Raw genomic sequence first — 25,402 nt, forward strand, 5'->3', positions numbered from 1 at the left:
CTGCCGGCTTACAACTCACCGCCCCTGCCGAGACATCCCCCCCCCTCTGCTTTCAGCACCTGCCGCCATCCCCCCCGCTCGACGATTATAATATTTGGCCCAGGGTACAAGCTCTTATCTAATGAGGGGACCCCGTTGGCTGTGAGTTAGTGACATTGGTGACAAACATACAAATACGATAAGGCACTGAATTGGGCTCCCCGCACCTATCGTCTCGCTTCCCGCTTCACCTCCTGCCGGCTGTCCTTGTCTGCATCACCATAGCAACCAGATGCTCCTGCTGTGTGCGCATGTGCACGCTATGGTCAAATTGTCAGTGCAGGAGCGTTGCATTATGGGAATCTTCTCTACCCTGCTCAGCGTTTTTTTTTCCTGTTTAGCTTCTGATCTTCTGAACAGGTGAAGTATGGGGAGACTTAAGGGCACTATTGAGACAACTGAAGGTATGCCTACAACTTGATTAACTCTTTATTAGCCTTTCCTTCTCCTTTAAAGCCACTGACAATTTGTAATTAATGTATATTGGAACTGGGCAGCAAAATTTCTAAATCATGGCTTCCCAACCACAATTACATTAATTTTTCATTAAAGAATTTTCACTGTTTAGGATCATGAAGACATACCCTATATAGCTTGGGATCCTATTTTTGAGTGCAGACCTACAGTAAAAGAAAGACCAAAAAAACAGGAAAAAAAGAGGAAAATGAAGGCCTCCTTCATCCTTTTTTAAACCCCTTCTGGTTTCTTGTTTATTGCCCAAGCTTGGCTCTGTTACCAGCCCTTGCTGAAGGCTTGCATCCTGCTTGATTATGCTATGCACTATCTGCCTATTTTTGGCTACCTGTCCTGACTGCTATCCCAAGAGCAGACAGCACTTTGTTATCTGAACTTCTATTGGTCAGCATTTTTATGCCATGTGTATGTTTTACATAGATAAGTTCTTCTGTACAGCACCATGGAGTGTTATTGCTCCAGCCACTGCCTGTGGGCCCACTTCCTGTCTAGAGGTTTACAGTACTGGGCGTGACCGCATGCAGTGGAATTTGGTGCTGACTTAATTGTTGGTATCAAGTTATTCCAGGGGAATGTTTACAATCTTAAGAAAAGCACAGACTGAATAATAATGACTAGTAAAAATGTTAAAAATAGTTTAAAACTTCTTTTAAAAAGATTCTGAAATATACCTGATAGACATATCTTCTGAGATATAATAGATTTCACGCAGCATGATTTTTCCAGAAAGGACAGAGAAGGAAAAGGAGCCTGTGGTACAAAATGAAATGTGTCCTTTAGATATAAACAATAATACAATAATAATCATTTACAGCAAAAGGCATGATGTTACCTACATCCATTAAAATCAGATGGTCAGTGTATGTGAAGAAGGGAAAAGGAATGCATCCTACACAATAAATGCTAAAGTTGCATTTTAAGAAATTTACAACAATTTTATTTACACCTGAAAACAATGGATAATAAAATCAATAGATAGAGGAGAACAAAAAAGGCAAAATCACTAGTTATGCCAACTTTATAAGGGGTTGTTTACCTTTAAATACATTTTATGTTAAAATAAAGTTTGATTTGCTTTTAATACAAAAAAAAAAAGCATTTTACAGCAAATGAAAATGAAAGTCAAGTATGAATATGCCAAGTATGGTTAAATAAGTATATGAGTGGATTTAAGTGGTATATTGCAGATTACCAATACGATGACTTAATAGTGGGATCACACAGGTTAAACAAAGACCCCTTATCCGGAAACCCGTTATCCAGAAAGCTCCAAATTACGGAAAGCCCGTCTTCCATAGACTCCATTTTAATCAAATAATTCAGAATTTTAAAACTAATTTCCTTTTTCTCTGTAATAATAAAACAGTACCTTGTAATTTATCCCAACTAAGATATAATCAATCCTTATTAGATGCAAAACAATCCTATTGGGTTTAATTAATGTTTTATTGATTTTTTAGCAGACTTAAGGTATGGAGATCCAAATTACGGAAAGACCCCTTTATCCGGAATACCCTTGGTCCCTGGAATGGTAAGGAAATGACTAGTCCCATGTGATATTTTAAAAATTAAATATAAAACAAATCTGTTTGTGTTTTTGAAAAACGGATTACAATGCAAGATTCTGCTGGAGAAGCTGATGTGTTTTATAAAAAAAGTTTATCCATGACAGTATTCCTTTAAATGCAGTGAAAGACAGAGGGTAGTGGCACCAAAAATACATGAAATACAGTGAGAATCAGTGGGAACTTTAGCCCAAAAACATTAAATACAATTAGGGATTTCTTAGGGCAATTTCTTAGGGATTTTTTACACCCCAGACTCCATTACCCTTCCAAAAAGCAGGTTTACCGACGACTTAAGAACATGTTAGCATTGTAATAATCAAAACATAATTGTTTGCATTGCTAAACCTGCTTCCATGCCCACCTAATGGTAGACATGAGAATAGCACCCAAGAAAAAGAAACCCTATTTTCTATTATGCTTATGTGAAAGCAGATCTAATGTGTAGCGCTAGCTTCTTCTGAAAGCTTGGACTCAGGCACAATGCACTCAGATGGCACCTACACACCAATATTACAGCTAAAAAAAATAATACATTTGTTCGTTCAAGAATACATTTTTTTAAATGACAATGAATTATTTGCAATGTAAACGGTGTACAGGTATGTGACTTGTTATCCAGAATGCTCAGGACCTGGGATTTTTCCTGATAAGGGATCTTTCCTTAATTTGGATCTGCATAACTTAAGTCTGCTAAAAATCATTTAAATATTGAATAAACACAAAAGTCTTGTTTTATAGTAACATAGTAAGTTGGGTTGAAAAAAGACATACGTCCATCAAGTTCAACCATAATGCCTATATTTAACCTGCCTAACTACTAGTTGATCCAGAGGAAGGCAAAAAACCCCATCTGAAGCCTCTCTAATTTGCCGCAGGAAAAAATTCCTTCCTGACTCCAAGATGGCAATCGGACCAGTCCCTGGATCAACTAGTACTAAGAGCTATCTCCCATAACCCTGTATTCCCTCACTTGCTAAGAATCCATCCAGCCCCTTCTTAAAGTTATATAATGTATCAGCCAGCACGACTGATTCGGGGAGGGAATTCCAGAACTTCACAGCTCTCACTGTAAAAAATCCTTTCGGAATATTTAACCTCCCTTCTTCTAAACGGAGTGGGTGCCCTCGTGTCCGTTGGAAGGACCTACTGGTAAATAAAGCATTAGAAAGGTTATTATATGATCCCCTTATATATTTATACATAGTTATCATGTCACCTCTTAAGCGCCTCTTCTCCAGTGTAAACAGACCCAACTTGGCCAGTCTTTCTTCATAACTGAGACTTTCCATACCCTTTACCAGCTTAGTTGCCCTTCTCTGGACCCTCTCTAACTCAATAATGTCCCGTTTGAGCACTGGAGACCAAAACTGAACAGCATATTCTAGATGGGGCCTTACCAGCGCTCTGTAAAGGGGAAGAATAACCCCCTCCTCCCGTAAATCTATACCCCTTTTAATACAGCTCAAAACCTTATTTGCCCTTGCAGCTGCTGCCTGGCATTGCTTGCTACAGCCAAGTTTAATATCTACAAGGACTCCAAGGTCCTTCTCCATTATGGATTTGCCTAGTGCAGTCCCATTAAGGGTATACGGGGCTTGCATATTTTTACATCCCAGGTGCATGACCTTACATTTATCCACATTAAATCTCATCTGCCACTTAGCTGCCCAGATTGCCAGTTGGTCAAGATCCTGCTGCAGGGATGTCACATCCTGCATAGAATTGACTGGTCTGCAGAGTTTTGTGTCATCTGCAAACACTGATACATTACTCATAATACCCTCCCCTAAGTCATTTATGAACAAATTAAACAAAAGTGGACCCAGTACAGAACCCTGAGGGACCCCACTGAGAACCTTATTCCAAGTAGAGAATGTGCCATTAACAACCACCCTCTGTACCCGATCCTGTAGCCAGTTTTCTATCCATGTGCAAACGACTTCACTAAGACCAATATACCTTAGCTTAGAAAGCAGTCGTTTGTGGGGAACGGTATCAAATGCTTTGGCAAAATCCAAATAGATTATATCTACTGCATCCCCACTGTCCAGCTTCTTACTTACCTCATCATAAAAAGCAATTAAATTAGTCTGACATGACCTGTCCTTCATAAAGCCATGCTGATTACTGCTCATAATGCCATTCTCCAGTACATAATTTTGTATGTGATCCCTTAACAAGCCTTCAAATAACTTGCCCACCACGGATGTCAAACTTACAGGCCTATAATTGCCAGGCTGAGATCTTACTCCCTTTTTAAATATGGGAATGACATTCGCCTTCTTCCAATCCCTAGGTACCATACCTGATGAAAGCGAGTCTGAGAATATCAGAAACAAGGGCCACTGCAATTCTGCCCCTAGCTCTCTCAGTACCCGAGGGTGTATTCCATCTGGCCCAGGTGCCTTGTTTACATTTATCGTGTGTAACCCTTTAAGCACCATATCCTGTGCCAACCACTGTGTATTTGGAGCTGAGGCAACAGTGCAGCTCTTAGGTGGGACTTGGCCCTCTGGCTCCTCTACTGTATACACATAAGAAAAGAACTGGTTAAGCACATCTGCCTTTTCTGTATCTGCTGTAACCATATTGTTACTATAACTCAATGGTGCCACACTCTCAACCTGCATCTTTTTACTATTAATATACTTAAAAAACTTTTTGGGGTTAGTCTTGGCCTCGGCCGCGATGCGCTCCTCATTTTCTATCTTTGCGTTCCGGATTGCTTTTTTACAACACTTGTTATAGTGTTTATAATCATTAAACGCATCTACTGTCCCCTCTGACTTATATTTCTTAAAAGCTTTCCTTTTTCTCCCTATTAACTTCTTTACCTCAGAGTTAAGCCACATAGGGTGATTCTTAACACTTCTACTTTTTCTTATTAATGGAATGAATTGAGAACAGTAATGATTTAATATCATTTTAAATGACAACCATTTCTGTTCTGTGTTTTTATCAGAAAACATAATGCCCCAATCTATGCCCTGAAGCGCTGCCCTTAAGGAGCTAAAATTTGCCTTCCTAAAATTCAGTGTCTTTGTTGCCCCCGTGTAAATTTGTTTCCTGCACCAAACATCAAATGAAATAACATTATGGTCACTATTACCCAGGATTAGGATTAATTATATCTTAGTTGGGATCAAGTACAAGGTACTGTTTTATTATTACAGAGAAAAAGGAAAGGATTTTTAAAAATTGGATTTTTTTATAATGAAGTCTATGGGAGATGGTCTTTCCGTAATTCGGAACTTTCTGGATAACGGGTTTCCAGATAAGAATCCCATACCTGTAATTTTAAAATAAAAAGTACACCATAAAAATCATGACATTGTTCCCTTAACTTAAAGGTAGATGCCAGTGTTAACCTTCCCCGGTATCAAAAATTGGTTATTTTCTACCCCAGGCCAAGAATTCTTAAGCAGAGTGCATTATTTTAAAAGTAATGATAATCTAGGTTAGGGTAGAGTATAAACAATATGGCACTCCTAGTGATTTCAACATTAAAAAGAGAGAAATATCAGAGAGACTTATGAATGCATCCAGCAATCCTTACCAATGTGTATATATCCATTTTTGTACAGTCTGTTCAGTACCAGCGTTAATATGAGTCCAATATTTCGGGAATTATAATACGTTAGATAAATAATCCATCCACAAGACAAAATGGTAGCTGCGGGAAAAAAATAAAAATGTAAAACACATAGGTCCCCCAAAAAGCTTCAGTTTAACTTTTCCAACCAAAATTAATGGGTGCTACGTACAAGATTTAGCTAACAAGTTAGCACATTTATATTATCTATATAAATATAGGTATATCTCTATCGCTCTTGTGATCTCTCTAGATGATACTTGATCCACACTAAATAAAAAGGCATGCACCATCAGTTTAACATGCCATAGTGGGCAGTGAAACATTGCATCAACATACATACATACATACATACATACAGAGTATACTGTTCATCAGACTGGGGAATTGGCTGGTTAGAGCTTCATGCTCTGCCAGCTTAGAAGCAGGGATAAATCAGTAATGGTATGCAGAACCGTGGAGAGGAGAAAACCACAGCAAGCACTAATGTACAACTTCAGAATAATGCTGAATTTAAACTGATGTTATTTGAAAACAAGGTTGTTTACAACTAAAGATTTAAATGCAGGTATCTTTGTTCCATAACAAATGCTCATTATTACTTCTGTACAACCCAATGAGCCCCAGTAATTAGCTGCATTCTCAGACAATGCTTAATCCAGAGGACGGCAACATTTCTTGAGTTTGCATCAAAAAGGACAAAATAATTCCTGATTTCAAAGTGGCACAAGGATAAGTCCTTTAGTTTAAAAAACTCCATCCTAATATTATTTTTTTATGTATATTTTTGTTTTTCTAATCTTCCAGGCCCCTTTATTTTACAGCTTTACTGTTATCACTGGAAAAAAATGCCTTTTCTTTCTTCCTCGCTGTTACTGCCGTGCTTCTGTAGCCATATTAGACAACTAAGCAACAAAACAGTACAGACCTACCTGGTTCCAATAATCTTTGTAAATTCCATTTTCATTAATTATTTTCTCTTTTGGAACAACAAAAGTTGCAACTTTCTGGTTCTAGAGAAGTTATGTCCTTTTCACTTGTATAGCTTTAAAAGAGCTATCAGAATGATTTAGGTTTAGCACTAGTGCAAAGTTAAACATTAATTTATAAATTCTGCCACAGAAAATGTATTGAATGTCATCCTAAAGGAAGAAAATGGTTTACATTTTCCATGCAGAATAGTGCAGGGAAAGTCTCCCAACAGTGGGCCAGTATTTGGTTAGACCCAGTTATTTAAAACAGGGTTGCAGATTTATGAAAGCATGGTTATAGTCACACCTCTATATTCCAAACAATAAATACGCCTTCATTCTCAAACATGAACTTCATTGTTCTTTAGGTTTGGTCACCCAACCACTGCACTGAAAACAAAACAGTTTTGAATCCGATGAATTATGATACCTCTCTGTAAAGGCTGTATAAAAACACAGGATGTCCAAACTCCAAATAGCTCAATTTATGTCCCTGTTCAACTAAGTATGCAACTAATAATATAAACCACAGCCCATGCTGCAAGGCCATGCTTTATTGTGGGAATATAATTCTAACCACTGAGCTAAGAAAGGTAATATGGAATACTGAAGACAGCAAGCATGAAAGACAATATATGGCTAACACTACAAGCTGATTCAGTAACATATGCAGAGAAGCCAATGGAAATCTGAAAAAATATATATAGTCTGAATGTATCCATTAACAAATTCCTGCCTTGGAACAGCATACCAGTAGTCACAAATATAATGCTATGTTCTCTTTATGCCTATAGATAATTCCCTTGCTAAGGAAATATGACATCTCATAATAATAGGTATAAATGTAAAGATGCAGAATAGGACTGGTCTATACGTTCTTTATGCATTTATAAGGTGCCAAGATGTCCCGCAGAGCTTACTTACTTACTACAGCCTATTTAAAGAAAAAATGAGAGACATTTTCAGCAGCATATTAGTTCCACTTCAGTTTTCTTGTAGGCCCTACAAAAGACTTTCATGTGACATCTAATTGCTGAATAAGCAAAAGATAATAATCATCAGCTGAGAAATTTATAAATTAGGTCGACAGTTCCCTGACACTAACTTGCTACTGGGCATATGTTGATTTCAAAACTGCCATAACCTAAAAGAGCTAAGCTCAGCGTGTTTTGTTCCATACCAAACAAAGCCATATCAGCTAATGACAAATCCTATTACCCGTTAACCTCAACGTACTGTGAACATATGTAGCAGACTACAATAATGAATAATAAATATATAACTATTAAATCGAACAGCAGTTAAATCTTAAACTCTATAAACTGAACTGTCATGGATCAATAAAACCCCCATAAAATCTTTTTACACTATAAAGCTCTTAGAGATTACTTGACTTTTAGAATCACACACAGAGAAATCCTTTCATGCAATTTCTGCCCATTATAAATAATATATATATATGCTTATACTAATGCTCAGCCCTGTGAATATCATGTACCAGTTGCACAGTAACACAGTGATGCGAGGTGGGCTTACACCTTACCCCACTAGTGTGCTTTTTGTTTTTAAAACTAACTTCTAGACCTTTTAAGTCATCCACATATCTTGTAACCTGCTGTGTTAGTGGCATTAGTGTAAAGGAAGACTGTAGAAGGAATTAGATCAGTGCTGTCCAACTGACGGCCCGCGACCCCCCTCTGTGTGGCCCCCCACCTCTCTGGCTGCTTTGATGGCTTAACTTTGTGTATGCTTTAAATGGTATCAGTACTGAGCTTAACTGGCCCCCTGCATGGTTCACACCTCAGATTCAGCCTGTAATTCACCTGTAATCCCTCTGTATTGTTTAAAAATGTAATCCCCTGTACTGTTTACACCTTTTAATCTCTGCATTGTTCACCCCCTGCATTGTTCAAACCTCAGGCTCAGGATGTAATCACCCACATAGTTCTCCTGTTCATATCTCAGACATAGTATGTACTGCCTGGCCTATGCTGCCTGTGTGTAGGCAGCATAGGGTAGGCAGAGTATGGCACATAGGCAACATAGGGCAGGGAGGGTATGGCACACAGACAGGGTAGGGCAGGCAGAGTATGGCACACACAGGCAGCATAGGGCAGGCAGAGTATGGTACGTACAGGCATAATTGGGGAGGCAGAGCATGGCATACACAGGCAGCATAGGGCAGGCAGAGTATGGCATTCACAGGCAGCATAGGGCAGGCAGAGTATGGCACACACAGGCAGGGTAGGGCAGGCAGAGTATGGTATACACAGGCAGGGTAGGGCAGGCAGAGTATGGTATACACAGGCAGGGTAGGGCAGGCAGAGTATGGTATACACAGGCAGGGTAGGGCAGGCAGAGTATGGTATACACAGGCAGGGTAGGGCAGGCAGAGTATGGCACACACAGGCAGGGCAGGCAGAGTATGGTATACACAGGCAGGGTAGGGCAGGAAGAGTATGGCACACACAGACAGCATAGGACAGACAAAGTATGGCACACACAGGCAGTATAGGGCAGGCAGTATGGCCTGTATGTGCCATACTCTGCCTACCTGCTGCCTGTGGGAGGTGAACCTGGCAGGGGTTTGTTCTGGGAGTTTAGCAGTTGGAAATAGCCATTAAATGGTCCCTAAGGTGTGAAATTATATGCTGGGGGTTGCTGTGCTATCCACAGGGGAGGAGGAGGCATATGAATTTATGGGTGTGTCTTAATATGACTTAATATAATTCTTTCACATATGAATGAGGGTTGATATCACTGCAGTGAGGACCAAGCATTTGGGTTTTTGCTGCACTACCACCATTGTGATAAAATCGGTGTAGTTTAAAGTGGGTGTGGTTTAAAAAGGGGGGGTGGCCAAAACTGGCTTCCATTCGCGGCCCTCCACCATGTATACGAGAGAAATTCCAGCCCTCGGCACCGCAGAAGATGGACAGCACTGAATTAGATCATTCAAAAGTGTAAGCAATTTCATTTGTGCTGTTTTTTGTGGAAACAAGATGCAATGTGTACAAAGCTGTTTCTTGTTTCTAACATGCCACATCATTATCAGCACTGATAGAAGAAAAAAGTAAACCTATGTTTGCTGGTATGAGTTCCAAGGGGAAAGATAAGAATGTATTCATTTTCTCAGTACAAGAATCAAAACTTACCAACGAGAAGCCAAACAACATTGGAGTCATGTTCTGTGAGAAATCCCTCTAGGTCAGTAATGGATGGTACTAAATTGGTTTTATTATCCATTGTGAGTGGTCTTTTGATTCACAGCTAAAAGAAAAACAAAAAAACAAAGTTATCTTGCTAGCTTCACAAGCAGTAACACTTTTATTATTACAGCTTATATAGTTACACATTCACATAAATCTGTTAGTAGAAATTGCTGGCTCCAACATATAAGGTAAATAACTAATGTAAACCAATATAACATTTTTAGAGGTGATGCCATGTTTACAAAAGAAATCAAACCCATTGATTCTTAATATATTTGGTTCTCCCTGGTATTGAAGTTATCTGACCCTTTGAACTTTTACTTTAGAGGCATATCCTGGAGGGGGGTCAGTAGGAATTTTTAGGTTACCTACAAAAAAAACAAACAAACCCTTGAGGTTTAATGCTGCTATCTACCATACAATCATGATCTGTGGAATGTAGGACCTTTTATCTACCTGTGGCACAAAAAGGGATCATTTGTACTCATACTGAATTTTGATTAATTCTACTGCTATTTACGCCTTGTGCATGTAAAAATATTTTTTACTGATGCGGAAATCTTGCCCCCATATGTAATAAAATGCACTACATCTGCAGATAGCAAGCAATAATGTTTGCTTTTAAGAGCTGAACTACACAGTAGATTTTGGTCATATTTTGTGGGGCAGATTTTATAGGATCCATAGCTGTAATGCAAGTCAGATCAGATAAAGCCTTTTGTTTCTACATCTACATCTGACAGTCAATATATTTCAATGAAAAAAAAAGGCTTTCCGACACATCAGATTTTATGTTGTCGGATGCAGACACAGCATACAGCATTCCCTTCTGACAGGTGTGTCGTGTCAGATTGCAGTTCTTTTATGTAGTTTACACATCAGACCCAGGGTTCCCCAATCTTTCTTACTTCTGAGCCACAGTCAAATGTAAAAAGACTTGGAGAGAGACAATAGCATCATAAAATTTCATGGAGGTGCCAAATAAGGGCTAAGATTGGCTATTAGGCAGCCTCTATGCACACTATCAGCTTACAGGAGGCTTTATTTGGTATTAAATCTTGTTTTTATTCAACCAAAACTTGCCACCAAATCAGAAATTCAAAAATAACTACTGAGAGCAACATCCAAAGGGTTGGTGAGCAACATATTCCCCTGAGCTACTGGTTGGGGATCACTATTTTAACCCATGCAACTACATCCAAGTTGTAGGATGCGATCTGTCGACCAAACACCATCCTACAAAACCTCCCATGTAGTTTAGCTCTAACAGGTGACCAATGAATACTTCCTGTCGATTTTTTTTGCTATAGGTGATTTAGTCAGTAGTAAACTTTGCACCTTTTATTACATTTCCCTAAACTGTTTATGGCAAAGTGTTTGCTTTCGGTTTTGGTGTGTCTAGACAATTTTTTGCTTGTAGTATGTAGAAAGGCGCACACTTTGCAGATGCAGAAAATAACTACATTTTCATTTGTTTGTGGTTTATTACGAAACACACAAATGCAAATTTTCTCTAAAGAACTTTGAAAATAGATGACCTTAAGGCCTATGCCACATGAGGCTGATACTCAGCAAGTGGAAAAATGCTTGCCAAGAATCAGCCTAAAAATGAGGAACCAAAAGACTTAAAATGAAAATAACTCAGGGCTATATGTTCTTTACAAGAGTAAACAATGTTATTATGGAATGGTCATGCAGAGTATATGCCAGGACAGCAAAAGGTCTCTTAAAGAAAAATGGCTTTTATTCAGTCAGCAGCAGAATACTAAAAATAAAGGCAATTTTTCTTACAGACTACTGACCAGGCAACAAAATATGAACAGGTAGTTAGACTCCTATGTGCTGGGTTCACAGACCTCTCTCCCTGTGTCTCTTTCATTCAGAGCCCTGAGAGACCGACTAGGCAGGGATTTAAAGGCTACTGATTAGCCAGCTGGTCAGCCTGTAGCGCCTCACTCTGCTACAGTTATACAAAATGTTGCAGTTATTAGAGGAAACATGTAAAGACATGCACAGCATTGTTTGGATTCAGTGGATCTGTACATTTATTTAGACCTAGCAAACATAATGTCCATTGGGCAATAATATAGATGACTGCAGCAGCTTCAGCTTGTCTCGGAGCAACCAACAATTTTTGAACTTCGTTGTGGTGCCCAGTCAACAAATAGACAAAGACAGCACCCTGGACAAAGCATGCCTGGGCAGGATGTCATACCAGGACTTACACATCTCTTTGGCCCCCAGCATTTAATAACAGACACAGCATTGTCCCCCTAGTATTTCATAACAGACACAGCATTGCCCCCCTAGTATTTCATAACAGACACAGCATTGCCCCCCAGTATTTCATAACAGACACTGCTTGCCACCCCTCAGTATTTAATTACAGGCATTCACTTACTGTCGGAAGGAAGGTGTCAGCTCAAATAAAGGGAAAAATACAAAAATGAAGAAAACAGCAGCACTCCGGTCGTTTTGAAAAATGTGAATCTTTACTCAAGTGCCAAAGGCACTTGGTTGCCTTTGGCACTTGAGTAAAGATTCACATTTTTCAAAATGACCGGAGTGCTGCTGTTTTCTTAATTTTTGTATTTATCTGCCCGGGCAGTGGGAACAGCGTGCACCTGGGGCTGCAAGAAGCTATTTTCACTGTGTAAGCACATGTTAACTGATTCTAGCTCAAATAAAGGGGATACTTTCATCTACATGTGTGCTGTTTTCCTTTATCTCAGAAACCTCCATTGAGGGGTTTTACAGATGCGTGCGCAATAACTAATTTTTAAAATATATATATTAAAGAATTTCACCTAGACCTAGAGTGCGGAGTCCTCTGTTAGTTTGTTATAGTTCCAATCAAGCTACCAACCGATAGGATGCTCTTACATAATGCTCAGAGTACCATTTCCATACTGCCAGGGCCCCTAACACCCTGGGGCCAGGGATACCTAGTGCGCAAAACACTGGAGCTGTATTTTTAATACTGATGCTAATTTGTACCTGTGCAGTTAACAATAACAACTAATGGACTTTAAATCTGTCTGAATCTGGTTGGTTGCTATGAGTAACTGCACTGGTGCACCTATGTTAGAAAATCAGAGTCACCATTCCCTGTACTATTTCCATTTACAATATAGGGCGACATGGGTGCCATGGAGGAAGACAGCCAAGGCTGCTATTGGGGGCCTGGTGAATTTTAGGAGCAGGGGGCTTGAACAGCAAAATTTCTCTCATTCCTGAACTGGCACTGGTGCATCTTACAAAAGGGGGCACCATGGCTTCTGATGGCAGCCCTGAGAGTACCGTTCTTTCCATTAATCCCAGCAGGGAAACCTGCCGTGCCTCTGCCTGTGCTGTTTTCATGACATGCCAATTGGGTGAATGCGGCGGGACAAAAACAAAAAATCATCACTCCCAAAATGCCTTTGTGATCACATGATGTCAGCCAACAAGTCGCAGCTGGTAAAATGTTTGTGTGCAACTACGGAACAAGAAGTAGTGAGGGATGAAGTGCAAATTTTTGCTTTTCTCCCCACCGTACCACATCAATAATCTCTTCCTCTTCTAGAACAAAGGCTTCCATCCCATAACCAAACTGGGTGAAGCTCTTGCACCCCCACATACTGTGGCCTCTGGGAACTGGGTTCCTGATGCCATGAAAATACACACTGTGAGTCAGGTCAGGAGGTGAGGCAAACTCTCCACATCATAAGCACAGTGTAACTCCCATATCATATACACACAGTAACTGTATAATATATAGGCACGGCGTACCCTCCCACATTGTATATACACACAGTAACTGTATAATATATAGGCACGGCGTAACCCCCCATATTGTATTCACACTAAGGGGCACATTTACTAATCCACAAATCCAAATCCCGAATGGGAAAAAATCGGATTGGAAAAAGAAATTTTGCGACTTTTTAGTCGGTGTTGCATTTTTTCGTATTTTGCACAATTTTTTCATCGCCGTCACGACTTTATCGTATTTTGTGCGACTTTTTTGTCGCCGCCGAAATTTTTTCGTATGGAGCAATTGTAAACAGCGGAAATACCAATCCGATTTTTTCGCGACGGCAGCGAAAAAGTCGCGGAAAATATACGATACAGTCATAACAGCGACAAAAAAATCCCGGGACATACGAAAAAGTTGCGACAACAACGAAAAAGTCGCAAAATACCAATCATTGCGAAAAAACGCGTTCAGACACTTTCGGTCCGTTCGTGGATTAGTAAATCTGCCCTTAACTGTATAATATATAGGCATGGCGTACCCTCCCACATTGTATACACACAGTAACTGTATAATATATAGGCACGACGTAACCCCCCACATACAAAATACAATCATCCCTTCACGGTATAGATGGCAGGCTCACCAGATGATATAGTAGGCTCAGGTGCTTATGCCCCAAGCCTCTCACTTGTGTAACTCAATAACCAACGGGATAGTTCATAAGATCTGTATATTTTCACAAATAAAATCTCCACTCATCGCTTCCTGATAATGGCCCAGGTGCAGTGCCCCAGACCCACAGCAAAGGGGAACAACTTCAGAAATTCAAACCCTTCGGTACGCACTCATCAAGTCCCAGGACAGCGGGTAAAAGATTCCAAAAACTTTATTGAACAGAACCTAACGCGTGTTGTGTGTTCTCACACGTATTCATAGGAACCATTTTATAAACAATTATAGCTCTTATTGGCACCACCAGGAACATTTTTCATGGTTGTGTTGCATGGCTCACAGCTGTACCCTATGAAAACTGGCACCAGCACTTACAGTCAATTCCCATGTTGGGTGGCACGCATGGAGAGTGCAGTGCTGGGTGGCACGCACGGAGAGCGTATCGCTGGGTGTAGCACAGGGCGCTGGGTGGCCCGCGGGGAGAGCGCTGCGCTGGGTGGCCCGCGGGGAGAGCGCTGCGCTGGGTGGCCCGCGGGGAGAGCGCTGCGCTGGGTGGCCCGCGGGGAGAGCGCTGCGCTGGGTGGCCCGCGGGGAGAGCGCTGCGCTGGGTGGCCCGCGGGGAGAGCGCTGCGCTGGGTGGCCCGCGGGGAGAGCGCTGCGCTGGGTGGCCCGCGGGGAGAGCGCTGCGCTGGGTGGCCCGCGGGGAGAGCGCTGCGCTGGGTGGCCCGCGGGGAGAGCGCTGCGCTGGGTGGCCCGCGGGGAGAGCGCTGCGCTGGGTGACACAGGGAGAGCGTAGCGCTGGGAGCCACAGGGAGAGCGTAGCGCTGGGTGCCACAGGGAGAGGGTAGCGCTGGGAGCCACAGGGAGAGGGTAGCGCTGGGTGCCACAGGGAGAGGGTAGCGCTGGGTGCCACAGGGAGAGGGTAGCGCTGGGTGCCACAGGGAGAGGGTAGCGCTGGGTGCCACAGGGAGAGGGTAGCGCTGGGTGCCACAGGGAGAGGGTAGCGCTGGGTGCCACAGGGAGAGGGTAGCGCTGGGTGCCACAGGGAGAGGGTAGCGCTGGGTGGCACAGGGAGAGCGTAGCGCTGGGTGGCACAGGGAGAGCGTAGCGCTGGGTGGCACAGGGAGAGGGTAGCGCTGGGTGGCACAGGGAGAGGGTAGCGCTGGGTGGCACAGGGAGAGGGTAGCGCTGGGTGGCACAGGGAGAGGGTAGCGCTGGGTGGCACAGGGAGAGGGTAGCGCTGGGTGGCACAGGGAGAGGGTAGCGCTGGGTGGCACAGGGAGAGGGTAGCGCTGGGTGGAACGCAGGGAGAATATAACATTCGGTAGAACAGGAAGACTATAGTGCTGCGTGGCACATAAGCAGAATATAGTGCAGGGCAGCACTCAGGGAGAATGCTGTTCTAGTGATTAGGCGCAGTAGTGATACAAACAGAGCCCCCCAGAACACAGAAGTCAGTCAGTCACCCACAGTAGATCCTACCTGATGGGGGTATTTTCCTGCCCAGCCTGCTAACCGCCTGGGTGAACATGTCCTGCTGATGCTCCGACACTCACAATGCCTGCTAGAGGCAGCAGTGCTGCTGCCCCCCCTCTCTCATTAGGTCGCTCCGGCTTCCCCTGCTAGCGACAACTTTGAGTTACTGTCGGAAGCTGCCAGCTCAAACAAGGTGGTCACTTCCTGCAGCGCATGCGCTGTTTTCCCTGTCTCAGAACCCTCATTGAGCGTTCTGCTCATGCGCTGTTTTCCCCTGCCTCAGAACCGTCTTGAGGCGTACTGCGCATGCGCACGAGCGAGAACGCCTGTTTAGATCAGGTGTAAACTGTGTGTAATCCCAGAGCCGTTGATTGACTCAATTTAACTAAATTAAACAAATAAAATGGAGCAAAGGTGGGGGGAGAGCCTTTAGAAGCCTTTACATACAATGTACTTGCTATCTGCAAATCAATGGAGAGAAGCTTATTTTATAGGGGACCTGTTACCCAGACATAAAAAGCTGTATAATAAAAGCATACCTCCCAACATTTGAAAAGCAGAAGGAGGGACAAAAATGTCTGCTGCGCGTAGTGCGGCAAACAATTTTAGACCACACACACTTTTGGCCACGCCCCCCATCCAAACAGGCCCATTTTACAAAACCACGCCTGAAAAGCAAACATACACACTAAAATATTGGTAGCCAGGTGTTATATTTTGCATTGGTGCTAGAGCAGGGACCCCCTAAAATATTGCTTGCTGGTCCTCCCCCAGTGTCCCCATACTATGGGCCGCTCCCAACTGCAGCATCCTCCCCAACATCCTTCAGCTCCCCCCAGCATCCACCCAAGATCCTCCAGTTTCCCCCAGCATCCCATCCAACATCCTCCAGCTGCCCCTTACCTTCCTCCAGCTCCTCCCAGCGTCCTCCCCAACATCCTTCAGCTTCCCCCAGCGTCCTCTCCAACATCCTCCAGCTCCCCCCAGCGTCCTCCCCAACATCCTCCAGCTCCCCCCAGCGTCCTTCCCAACATCCTCAAGCTCCCCCAGCGTCCTCCCCAACATCCTTCAGCTTCCCCCAGCGTCCTCCCCAACATCCTCCAGCTCCCCCCAGCGTCCTCCCCAACATCCCCCAGCTCCTCCCAACGTCCTCCCCAACATCCTTCAGCTTCCCCCAGCGTCCTCCCCAACATCCTCCAGCTCCCCCCAGCGTCCTCCCCAACATCCTCCAGCTCCCCCCAGCATCCTGCCCAACATCCTTCAGCTCCCCCCAGTGTCCTCCCCAACATCCTTCAGCTTCCCCCAGCATCCACCCAACATCCTCCAGCTCCCCCCAGCGTCCTCCCCAACATCCTTCAGCTGCCCCTTATCTTCCTCCAGCTCCTCCCAGCATCCTCCCCAACATCCTTCAGCTCCCCCCAGCGTCCTCCCCAACATCCTCCAGCTCCCCCAGCGTCCTCCCCAACATCCTCCAGCTCCCCCAGCATCCTCCCCAACATCCTTCAGCTCCCCCAGCGTCCTCCCCAACATCCTTCAGCTGCCCCTTACCTTCCTCCAGCTGTCTCCCAGGGTTCTCCAGCTGCCTCCCAGGGTCCTCCAGCTGCCCCTTACCTTCCTCCAGTGTCTTCCCCAGCATCCCCCTGCTTTCTGCAGCTCCCCCTGTTCCTACCACCATCCGGCTGTGCCCCAGGGCTCTTCTTCTCCTCCTTGTGACGTCACACGCACGGCTCTTGTTAGCGCCGCAGCTTCTGTGCACTGTGAATGCCTTTATGTTAGAACTGAACTGAGCAGCGCAGAAGCTGCAGCGCTAACAAGAGCCGTGCGTGTGACGTCACAAGGAGCGGAGACCTTTAAAAGCGGGACAGATCCGCGGCTATCCGGGACAGCGGGACAGGGTAGCAAACTCGGGACTGTCCCGCCTAAAGCGGGACAGTTGGGAGGTATGTAAAAGCCCTTTTCAAATTAAACAAGGAACCCCAAATCATTTTTTTATTAACACATCCATACCCATAATAAAAGCATTTAAAAATCCCAGCTGTCAATCATATATTGCCTGCCCTGCCTCTATGCCTTAGGCATAGAGGTGGGGCAGAGAGTTACTTTCACTTTCAATTCAGAACTTCTTAGATGTTGCTGAACTCCTCACATTCCCCCTCTCCCTCCTCACCATGTAACTGTGTAACCAGTGCATGGACATGGGCACCAGGTCCCCCCATACTGGCACAGAAACAAGATTTTGGCAGGATGCAATGCCTGCTTTGATAACAGTGTCCACAAAATGGAGCCTGCCTGCTTGCTGCATTTGTGAATTCCAAGGCTGAAGAAAATAAGATTAAAATAATTTATACAGTGTAAGTAAAGTTTATTTTGCTTGACAAACACAATAGAAAACAATTTGGAATTATTTCTTAAGCCCTTTAAGGGCTAGAGAGCAAAAACGTTAGTTCATTAGTGTTCTAAGGCATACCTCCCAACATTTAAAAAAAGTAGGAGGGACAAAAATGTCTGCCGCGTGTAGCGTGGCAAAAAAATTCAGGCCATTATGCACTGTGGCACCTGTATATCATGACAGACTCATGACAGACATTGGTAGCCAAGGCCCCATAAAACACTGGTAGCCAGGTATTACGTTTTGCATTGGTGCCAGAGCAGGGACCCCCTAAAACATTGCTAGCCAAGTCAGCCCAGGGCCCCCTAAAACATTGCTGGTTCTCCCCCAGTGTCCCCATACTATGGGCTGCTCCCCACTGCAGCATCCTTCAGCTTCCCCCAGCATCCACCCAAAATCTTCCAGCTCCCCCCCAGCATCCACCCAACATCCTTCAGCAACCCCCGCAACGTCCTCCCCAGCTCCCTTCCAGTGTCCTCCCCAACATCTTTCAGCTCCCCCCTAGTATCCTCCAGCTCCCCCCAGCGTCCTCTCTAACATCCTTCAGCTGCCCCGCAACGTCCTTCCCAGCGGCCCCCTGCTTCCTGCGGCACCCCCTGCACCTCCCACCACCCGCCTGCTTGCTCCGGCACCGATGGACATTTACAAGTCAATTGGTTGTGATTAACACGCCAAGAAGAAGTGGTCTGAATAGGGATCCGTATAAGCAGGAAGTGCTGCAGTAGTGACGCAGCTGAACAAACGACGTGAGCTAGCGGCATGAAACCCGTGTTTCTTTCCACTTCTATTTCAAGTAAGTTACCGGCCAGGAGTTTCATATTGTGTAGCTCCCCTGAGGGCTCTATTCACACAAGCAAAGTAGCGACAGAGAGCGTTTTGCACTATTGCACTTTGGAGGATCATACCTTCTTTCTAGTAGTCTCCTCTCACCTAGACCCTATTAATATACTTGAGTCTAATATCATTAAGAGATCTATATAACTATGGGCAGTGGTGTATATATATATATTACATATTATTGCATATTATTGCTGAAAAGCACAACATTTTAAAAGTTCAGTTTTAGTGTGTTCAATAAATGTTTATCCTGTTCGGCCCGCAACCTAAAGTGTGTTTTGGATTTTGGCCCCCTGTGCAATTGAGTTTGACACCCCTGTTCTAAGGTCTGTGAAGGAATTCTATAAGTTGAACTATAGCAACCAATGAGATGCTTGCCTTTAAACAATAAACGCTAACTGATTTGATCAGTTGTTATTGGTGACAACCTACAGGAAACTTTGGATATATTATTACATACCTAAATGGCACAATTAGAAATAAAGGCAGTCATTGGCTCACCATTGCAGTCATTCACCCACACAGCAACTATTTATAACAAAAAAAACTGCAACTCACTATGTCCCTCACAGCTTCAATGTCACTGCCTATTACCTCCCATCACTGTCCAGCCTGTTCTCTGTTGGCAGCTGATAACCCAACACAAATCCTGAGTGAAGGGCAATAATATAACAAAGTCTACAGAGCCTATGGGCATGCACCTAACCGTAACAGTTTAGAGGGCTCATAGTGAATCATTGAGAAAGCTTTATTTCAAACCTTGTTAAGCTCATTGTGACAGGTACTGGCCCTGTCACTAATTTATAATACCTGTCAGTAGTCATATATCATGGCTATTTTAGGACACCATTAATTTAATTTTTTTTTTTTTTAAATGAACTTTTGAGAAAAATAGGATTGATGCAAGGGCAGTACAGGAGTCAAGTCTCTCAAAAGAAGTGAACAACCACTGGATTGTGGAGACCAAAACCCAGCGGGCAGATGGAGAACTGCATGTGCCAGAATGCATATGAAATGTTCTCTAATCTTTACTATATCATGCACTGTACTGCTCAAGTTTAATATCCTTTCTCTTGTATACCAGCATACTTTCATACTTTGCATCAGCACCCATCTGGCTCTTTCCTGTTGAACAAGTGCACTTCTCTAAGCTTATGGTCCATTGACGCTGAGCTCTGAATGCATGCTCCAGTGATGCTGAAAAAAATGGTGGTCACAAGTGTAGTTAGATGAAGCTTTTAAAGAGCAAGGGAAGGCTTCTACTATAGCCCATAATATAGTGTAGAGCCCCCTTGCCTGTAGCCAATCGCCAACTTTATTTTTTAAAATAATGTTAACTTCTCCCAAAAATTACCTTCTAACTTTGCAGCAATTGCATTTTGTCACGGCCGCCATTTTTTATTTCCCCTGCTTGCCCCCCCCCCCCTTCCACCAAACACAGGAAAGGTTGCAGTGCTATACTTCTCTGTCACAAAACTCCCACTCGCACCCAAAGACAAACACCATCTGGACGAACACCTGCTCGCAACCCCCCCCCCCAGGAACAAACACCGTCCGGGCAAACACCCGCTCGCACCCCCCGCCCCCAGGACAAACACTGTCCGGGCAGGGCAAACACCTGCTTGCACCACCCTCCCTACTCGCAGCGCTTGCATGTAATCACTGTTTCAGTGTTCCTCACAGGGGCCAGGGTAGGGGAGAGGAGGGGAGCACGCAAGCAGAAAATGAGCAGTGCGCATGCTCCAACTACAGTGTCACGGTCACATAGTCAGTGCAGGAGCGATGCATTATGGGAATCTTCTCTACCAAGCTCAGCGTTTTTTCTTCCATTTTGGCTTCAGATCTTCTGAACAGGTGAAATATGGGGAGACTTAAGGGCAGTATTGAGACAACTGAAGGTATGCCTGCAGCTTGAAATTAACTCTTTATTAGCCTTTCCTTCTCCTTTAATTGATGGGTACTGCTTTATATGAACTTATCACAGAAATCAGGAAAACCATAATCCGTACTTTTAATGGATAAACAACTTGGCTTTTGTTCCTCTTTAAAGGAGAAAGAAAGTAAAAGTCACTAGGGGGTTCCAAAATGTTAGGCGCCCCCAAGTGACTTTAATCGCCTACCTTTTACCCGGGCTGGTGCCCCTGTTTAGAGAGAACAGCACCAGCCCAGGGTAGCTGCCTGCGCTTCCTCCTTTGTTATTCCCTGCGCGCGCATGCGCAGTAGAGTGAAAAGCCGAACATTAAAGTCGGCTTTTCACTCTACTGCACTTGCACCGACCGCTGGCATTTCAGCAAACGGAAGCCGGAAGGAGGAAGCAATCCGCTCTAGGTACCCCGGGCTGGTGCTGTTTTCTGAGAACAGGGGAGCCAGCCCGGGGTACAAGGTAAGCGGTTAAAGTCACTTGGGGGTGCCTAACGTTCTGGCACCCCGAAGTGACTTTGCCTTTCCTTCTCCTTTAACATCTGAGTCAGCAGTGCAGGAGCAGTCAGAGGTTTTTAATACATCTTTTTCTCACAAACAGATCACACAGATCCTTTTTATTCCCTTTCAATCGAGAAGTAACAACCAGAACCAAGGATTTTCCCTTTCCACTCACTTCCAATTAAAAGAAATTATACATGAAGCTGGCAGGAAATAGTCTTGTCAGCAGCAAAATCAAATCTGTATTATAGTAATTTTACATACCATGAAAGACTAACTGCTGCTCCAAAGCTAGATTAGTAACTACTACTGCATGTACTTTGTGACATCACACTTCTGTCCCTATCAAATTATTCAGAGTGGTTTCAATGTACGGAGACATTTAAGGGCAACTGGACGTGTAGCATTTCTCTGCTTGTATTTCAGTCAGTTAATAGATGCTCAACACCCCAGCACAGAAAACTACATGTGGCATTAAAAGGAATGGCACCTAAATACAACTTAAATGTGAGACACAAATAAAATGCAACAGTAGTCAACTGTCCTCAGACTGCCTTCAGCATGCATACTTCAAATCCTACAATCCCTGCATACATGATGTCAATAAGGAAAGAAACATCTCAGTGCAGTGCATTGTGGGTTATGCAGTTCCTACATGTTGTCTTTAAGTTGTGGAGAAGTTGTACAATTTGTTGCCTGTCAGTGCGCCCATTAGTGAAGTTTTGTTTGAATTGCGAGCTGGAGGACGAATTAACCCTTAGGTCAAGCGGGTTTGGGTAGAAATTTTTGGCAACAATTCCAGGTGCACTCTTCCTCTGCTCCTGAAGTTTCCCTGGCTTGCAATTTATGGTGCATGCAGAAGCAGTGTACAACAGCATACAGAGCAGAAAGATGCAAGTAAGGGTTGGGTGCACAACCTACAATGGCAACACTTTGCAGGTTAGGGTTGGGTGCGGGTTAAGGTTTTGCAGGTTAGGGTTGGGTGTTTCCTGACCCGCGCACACATACAGGAGGCAGAAAGCAGCAGACCTGGTTTTCCCTTTTGGCTTATTTTTTCCAGTGGAGAAAACTTGAAGACTTGGGTTAGCCTGTAGATGAACTACCTCTTTATAACTCTACCAAACAAATCAATAGATGGTTTGAAGAGGAATCTTTATTAATATGGGTGCCCATTGGTTAAGATATGGCAATTGTATGGATTTACTGTTCCACAATATGACCGATATTAAAGGGGTGGTTCACCTTTAAGTTAACTTTTAATATGTTATATAATGGCCAATTAAAAGCAACTTTTCAATTGATCTTCATTATTTATTTGTTATAGTTTTTGAATTATTTGCCGTCTTCATCCAATGAGCTACTGACCCCAGCAGCAAAAAAAAAATAGCAACCAAATAGCTGCTAAAACTCCACACTGGAGATCTCCTAATCTAATAAAATAACTAAAAAAACTACAAATAATTAAAAATGAAGACCAATTGCAAAATGCTTTAGAATATCATCCTCTTCATCGTGCTAAAAGTTAACCCCTGAAAGACCAACCCCTTTAAAATAAATATTGCAAATAGAAAAAGTGATTACAAGGCTTTACAACAACTTCTTCTAACCCTGAATTCCTAAGATTTTTTCTGCTCAATATCTGCCTTACATGCTTCTGCTTGTAAATGTGTAACAAGTTTTGCTGTTCTGCCAAAATGTTCAAACTATATTGGATCCCTTAAAACTGGGGAATGACTGGTATAATGTAAAACACCTCAAAGCAGATTAACTAAAATTAAGTACAAAAGACTAAATACTGCAGGGCCAGTAAAATCATAAAGTGAAACATTGTTTGTAACCCGACACCCGCAAATAAACAATTTCTTGAAAACAAATGTCCTATTTTATGTTAGAGGGGTTAATCTTCCTGTATAATCACTACAGCTATTGTATTCTACACAGTTTATCTGTTATGTAAACTTGTGCCCTACATCCCAACTTGAATGGCTGCCCTCAGTAGCACCAGAGCAGCTTATACATATAACTGGGTTAGTGATACTGAAATGAAAGCACAGTTTTGCCTAGTGCAGGGTAACAGTCTTATAAATAAACTTTAAAATTAATAACTATCCAGTGTTCTAAACATAGTATCTAGCCCAACACACCTTCTGGATATCACATTTCTTAAAGGAGAACTAATGCTCCAGAAAAAAACAAAACACAGCCATACTGTATTGTTTAGTCATTCCTTTTTTTATATATAGAAAATGTATAAATGCGCTTTCTCAGATAAAAAAAAATAAATCATCTTACTACAAAGTCACCACATAAAGATGAAGGGAGGGGGCTGTTTACACAGAACTTATTATCCATTGTTAAACTTACTCCGTTGCTTTTTTTTATTAAAAAATACAGGCGGAATGTATTTCAGCATAGGTTCTATTTATTAGGGCTCTGTGTGGCTCATGTTGAAAAAAGGAGCTTACTGTCTCTTTATAAACTTCTGATCCTGTTTCTCTTATGCATACCTCCCAACACTTGAAAAATGTAAAGAGGGACAAAAAGAAATGCCACACGCAGTGTGGCAAATTTTTTTGACCACGCCTGTTTTTGCCACCACAACCCCTAAATACCACAAAATTTGGCAGGTTAAACACGTTTCTGGGGTTTTTTGGGTCTTGTTTTATGTGTTATTACAGTTTTGCTAAAAAGGTGAAATTGCCCTTTAAGCTGCAAGTCTCCCAAGAGACATGTTTAGCTTATTATTTACAATTGTAGGTGCAGGTGTCGCCTGTTAAGTTTTCTGGGCTCTCTGCCAAAAGCCTACTTATTTAATTAAGTTTGAGAAACTTTTTGTCTATTTTTAGTGTTAGTGCAGGAGATTTAAGGGAAATGAGGGACTTTTCAGTAAGAATCCGGGACTGCAGGCTGAGCTGTTAAAATCGGGACTGTCCCCCAATAATCAGGACAGTTGGGAGGTATGCTTATGCAGTCTATATCCAAAAATACTAGCAATATAAATACATTATGTAAATACTTTTAGAGATTACAGTTTAAAACAAAACTAATAATCTTCATGCCTAGAAAAGAATAAGATGAATGCAGAAACTTCTTAGCTTTCAGTATACACATATACCTGTTATCTACTGTAATTAGGTCTACCAACACGCAATATCTTAAAATCAATGGATGAAAGAGCCAAGCTATGAATTAATAATGACGAAAATCAAGCCTGGTACAGACTAACAAATGCAATCAAATGATACCAGAGACATACTAATCCTGCCTGTGTGTGACCTCTAATTTTCTAATGAGACGAATATGAAACAGCTACTAATGTAGAATGCTTTGTTTAGATTTTATTTTTAAGAGGATAATTTACTGGCATGTAGAATTTTTTTTGGTCCCAAAATTGCCTTCTATGATTAGGAAAAATAAAAATTAAATTTTCCAATACAGGGAAACATCATCACCCCAGATTTCATCAACAGCTCAGTTGGGGAGTCTGTGAAGAGTAGTTATGTAAAATCACTATCACTAAATTATAACACTTGAGTAAATAATATGCTATATTAAAGTTAGGTATTTTCATGGTACTGACTGTTAATAATATCCTGTGTTCCTGCATTAATCCATATTCATATATAAAAAGTCTTTTTTTATATATATTTCTTTATATTATTCTTTATATTTTTTTTTCTCCATTTACTTATGCATCTGTTGCTAAATTAACATGGAAGGAAGTGTGGAAGGCCTGTGCAAGTTTACAGTAACACCAAAAAATGAAAGTGTTTTAAAGTACCATAATTAAAATATAATGTAGTGTTGCCCTGCACTGGTAAAACTGGTGTGTTTGCTACAAAAACACTACTATAGTTTATATAACTTATATAACTTTTCAAGCTGGAAAAAAGGCACAGGTTACATAGCAGATAACAGATAAGCTTTGTAGAATATAATAGGGCTTTATCTGTCATCTGCTAAGTAACCTGTGCCTTTTCTCTTTTGAATGGCTGTCCCCATAGCTACACAG

General features: G+C 42.5%; 1 protein-coding gene across 1 annotated transcript in view; it reads right to left on the reverse strand.

The window, feature by feature from the left end:
- kiaa1109 (KIAA1109) overlaps positions 1-15,922 on the reverse strand; it is a 44,288-nt gene extending 28,366 nt beyond the window's left edge. Inside the window, 4 exon segments of the mRNA NM_001078735.1 lie at positions 1,185-1,263; positions 5,638-5,754; positions 9,800-9,914; positions 15,750-15,922. Of these exon segments, the coding sequence (NP_001072203.1) occupies positions 1,185-1,263; positions 5,638-5,754; positions 9,800-9,890 (287 nt within the window). The 5' untranslated portion in view covers positions 9,891-9,914; positions 15,750-15,922.
- Between the last annotated feature and the right edge of the window lie 9,480 nt (positions 15,923-25,402).

Source organism: Xenopus tropicalis, chromosome 1 (assembly GCF_000004195.4).
Source record: "Xenopus tropicalis strain Nigerian chromosome 1, UCB_Xtro_10.0, whole genome shotgun sequence".
NCBI classification, from domain to species: domain Eukaryota; kingdom Metazoa; phylum Chordata; class Amphibia; order Anura; family Pipidae; genus Xenopus; species Xenopus tropicalis.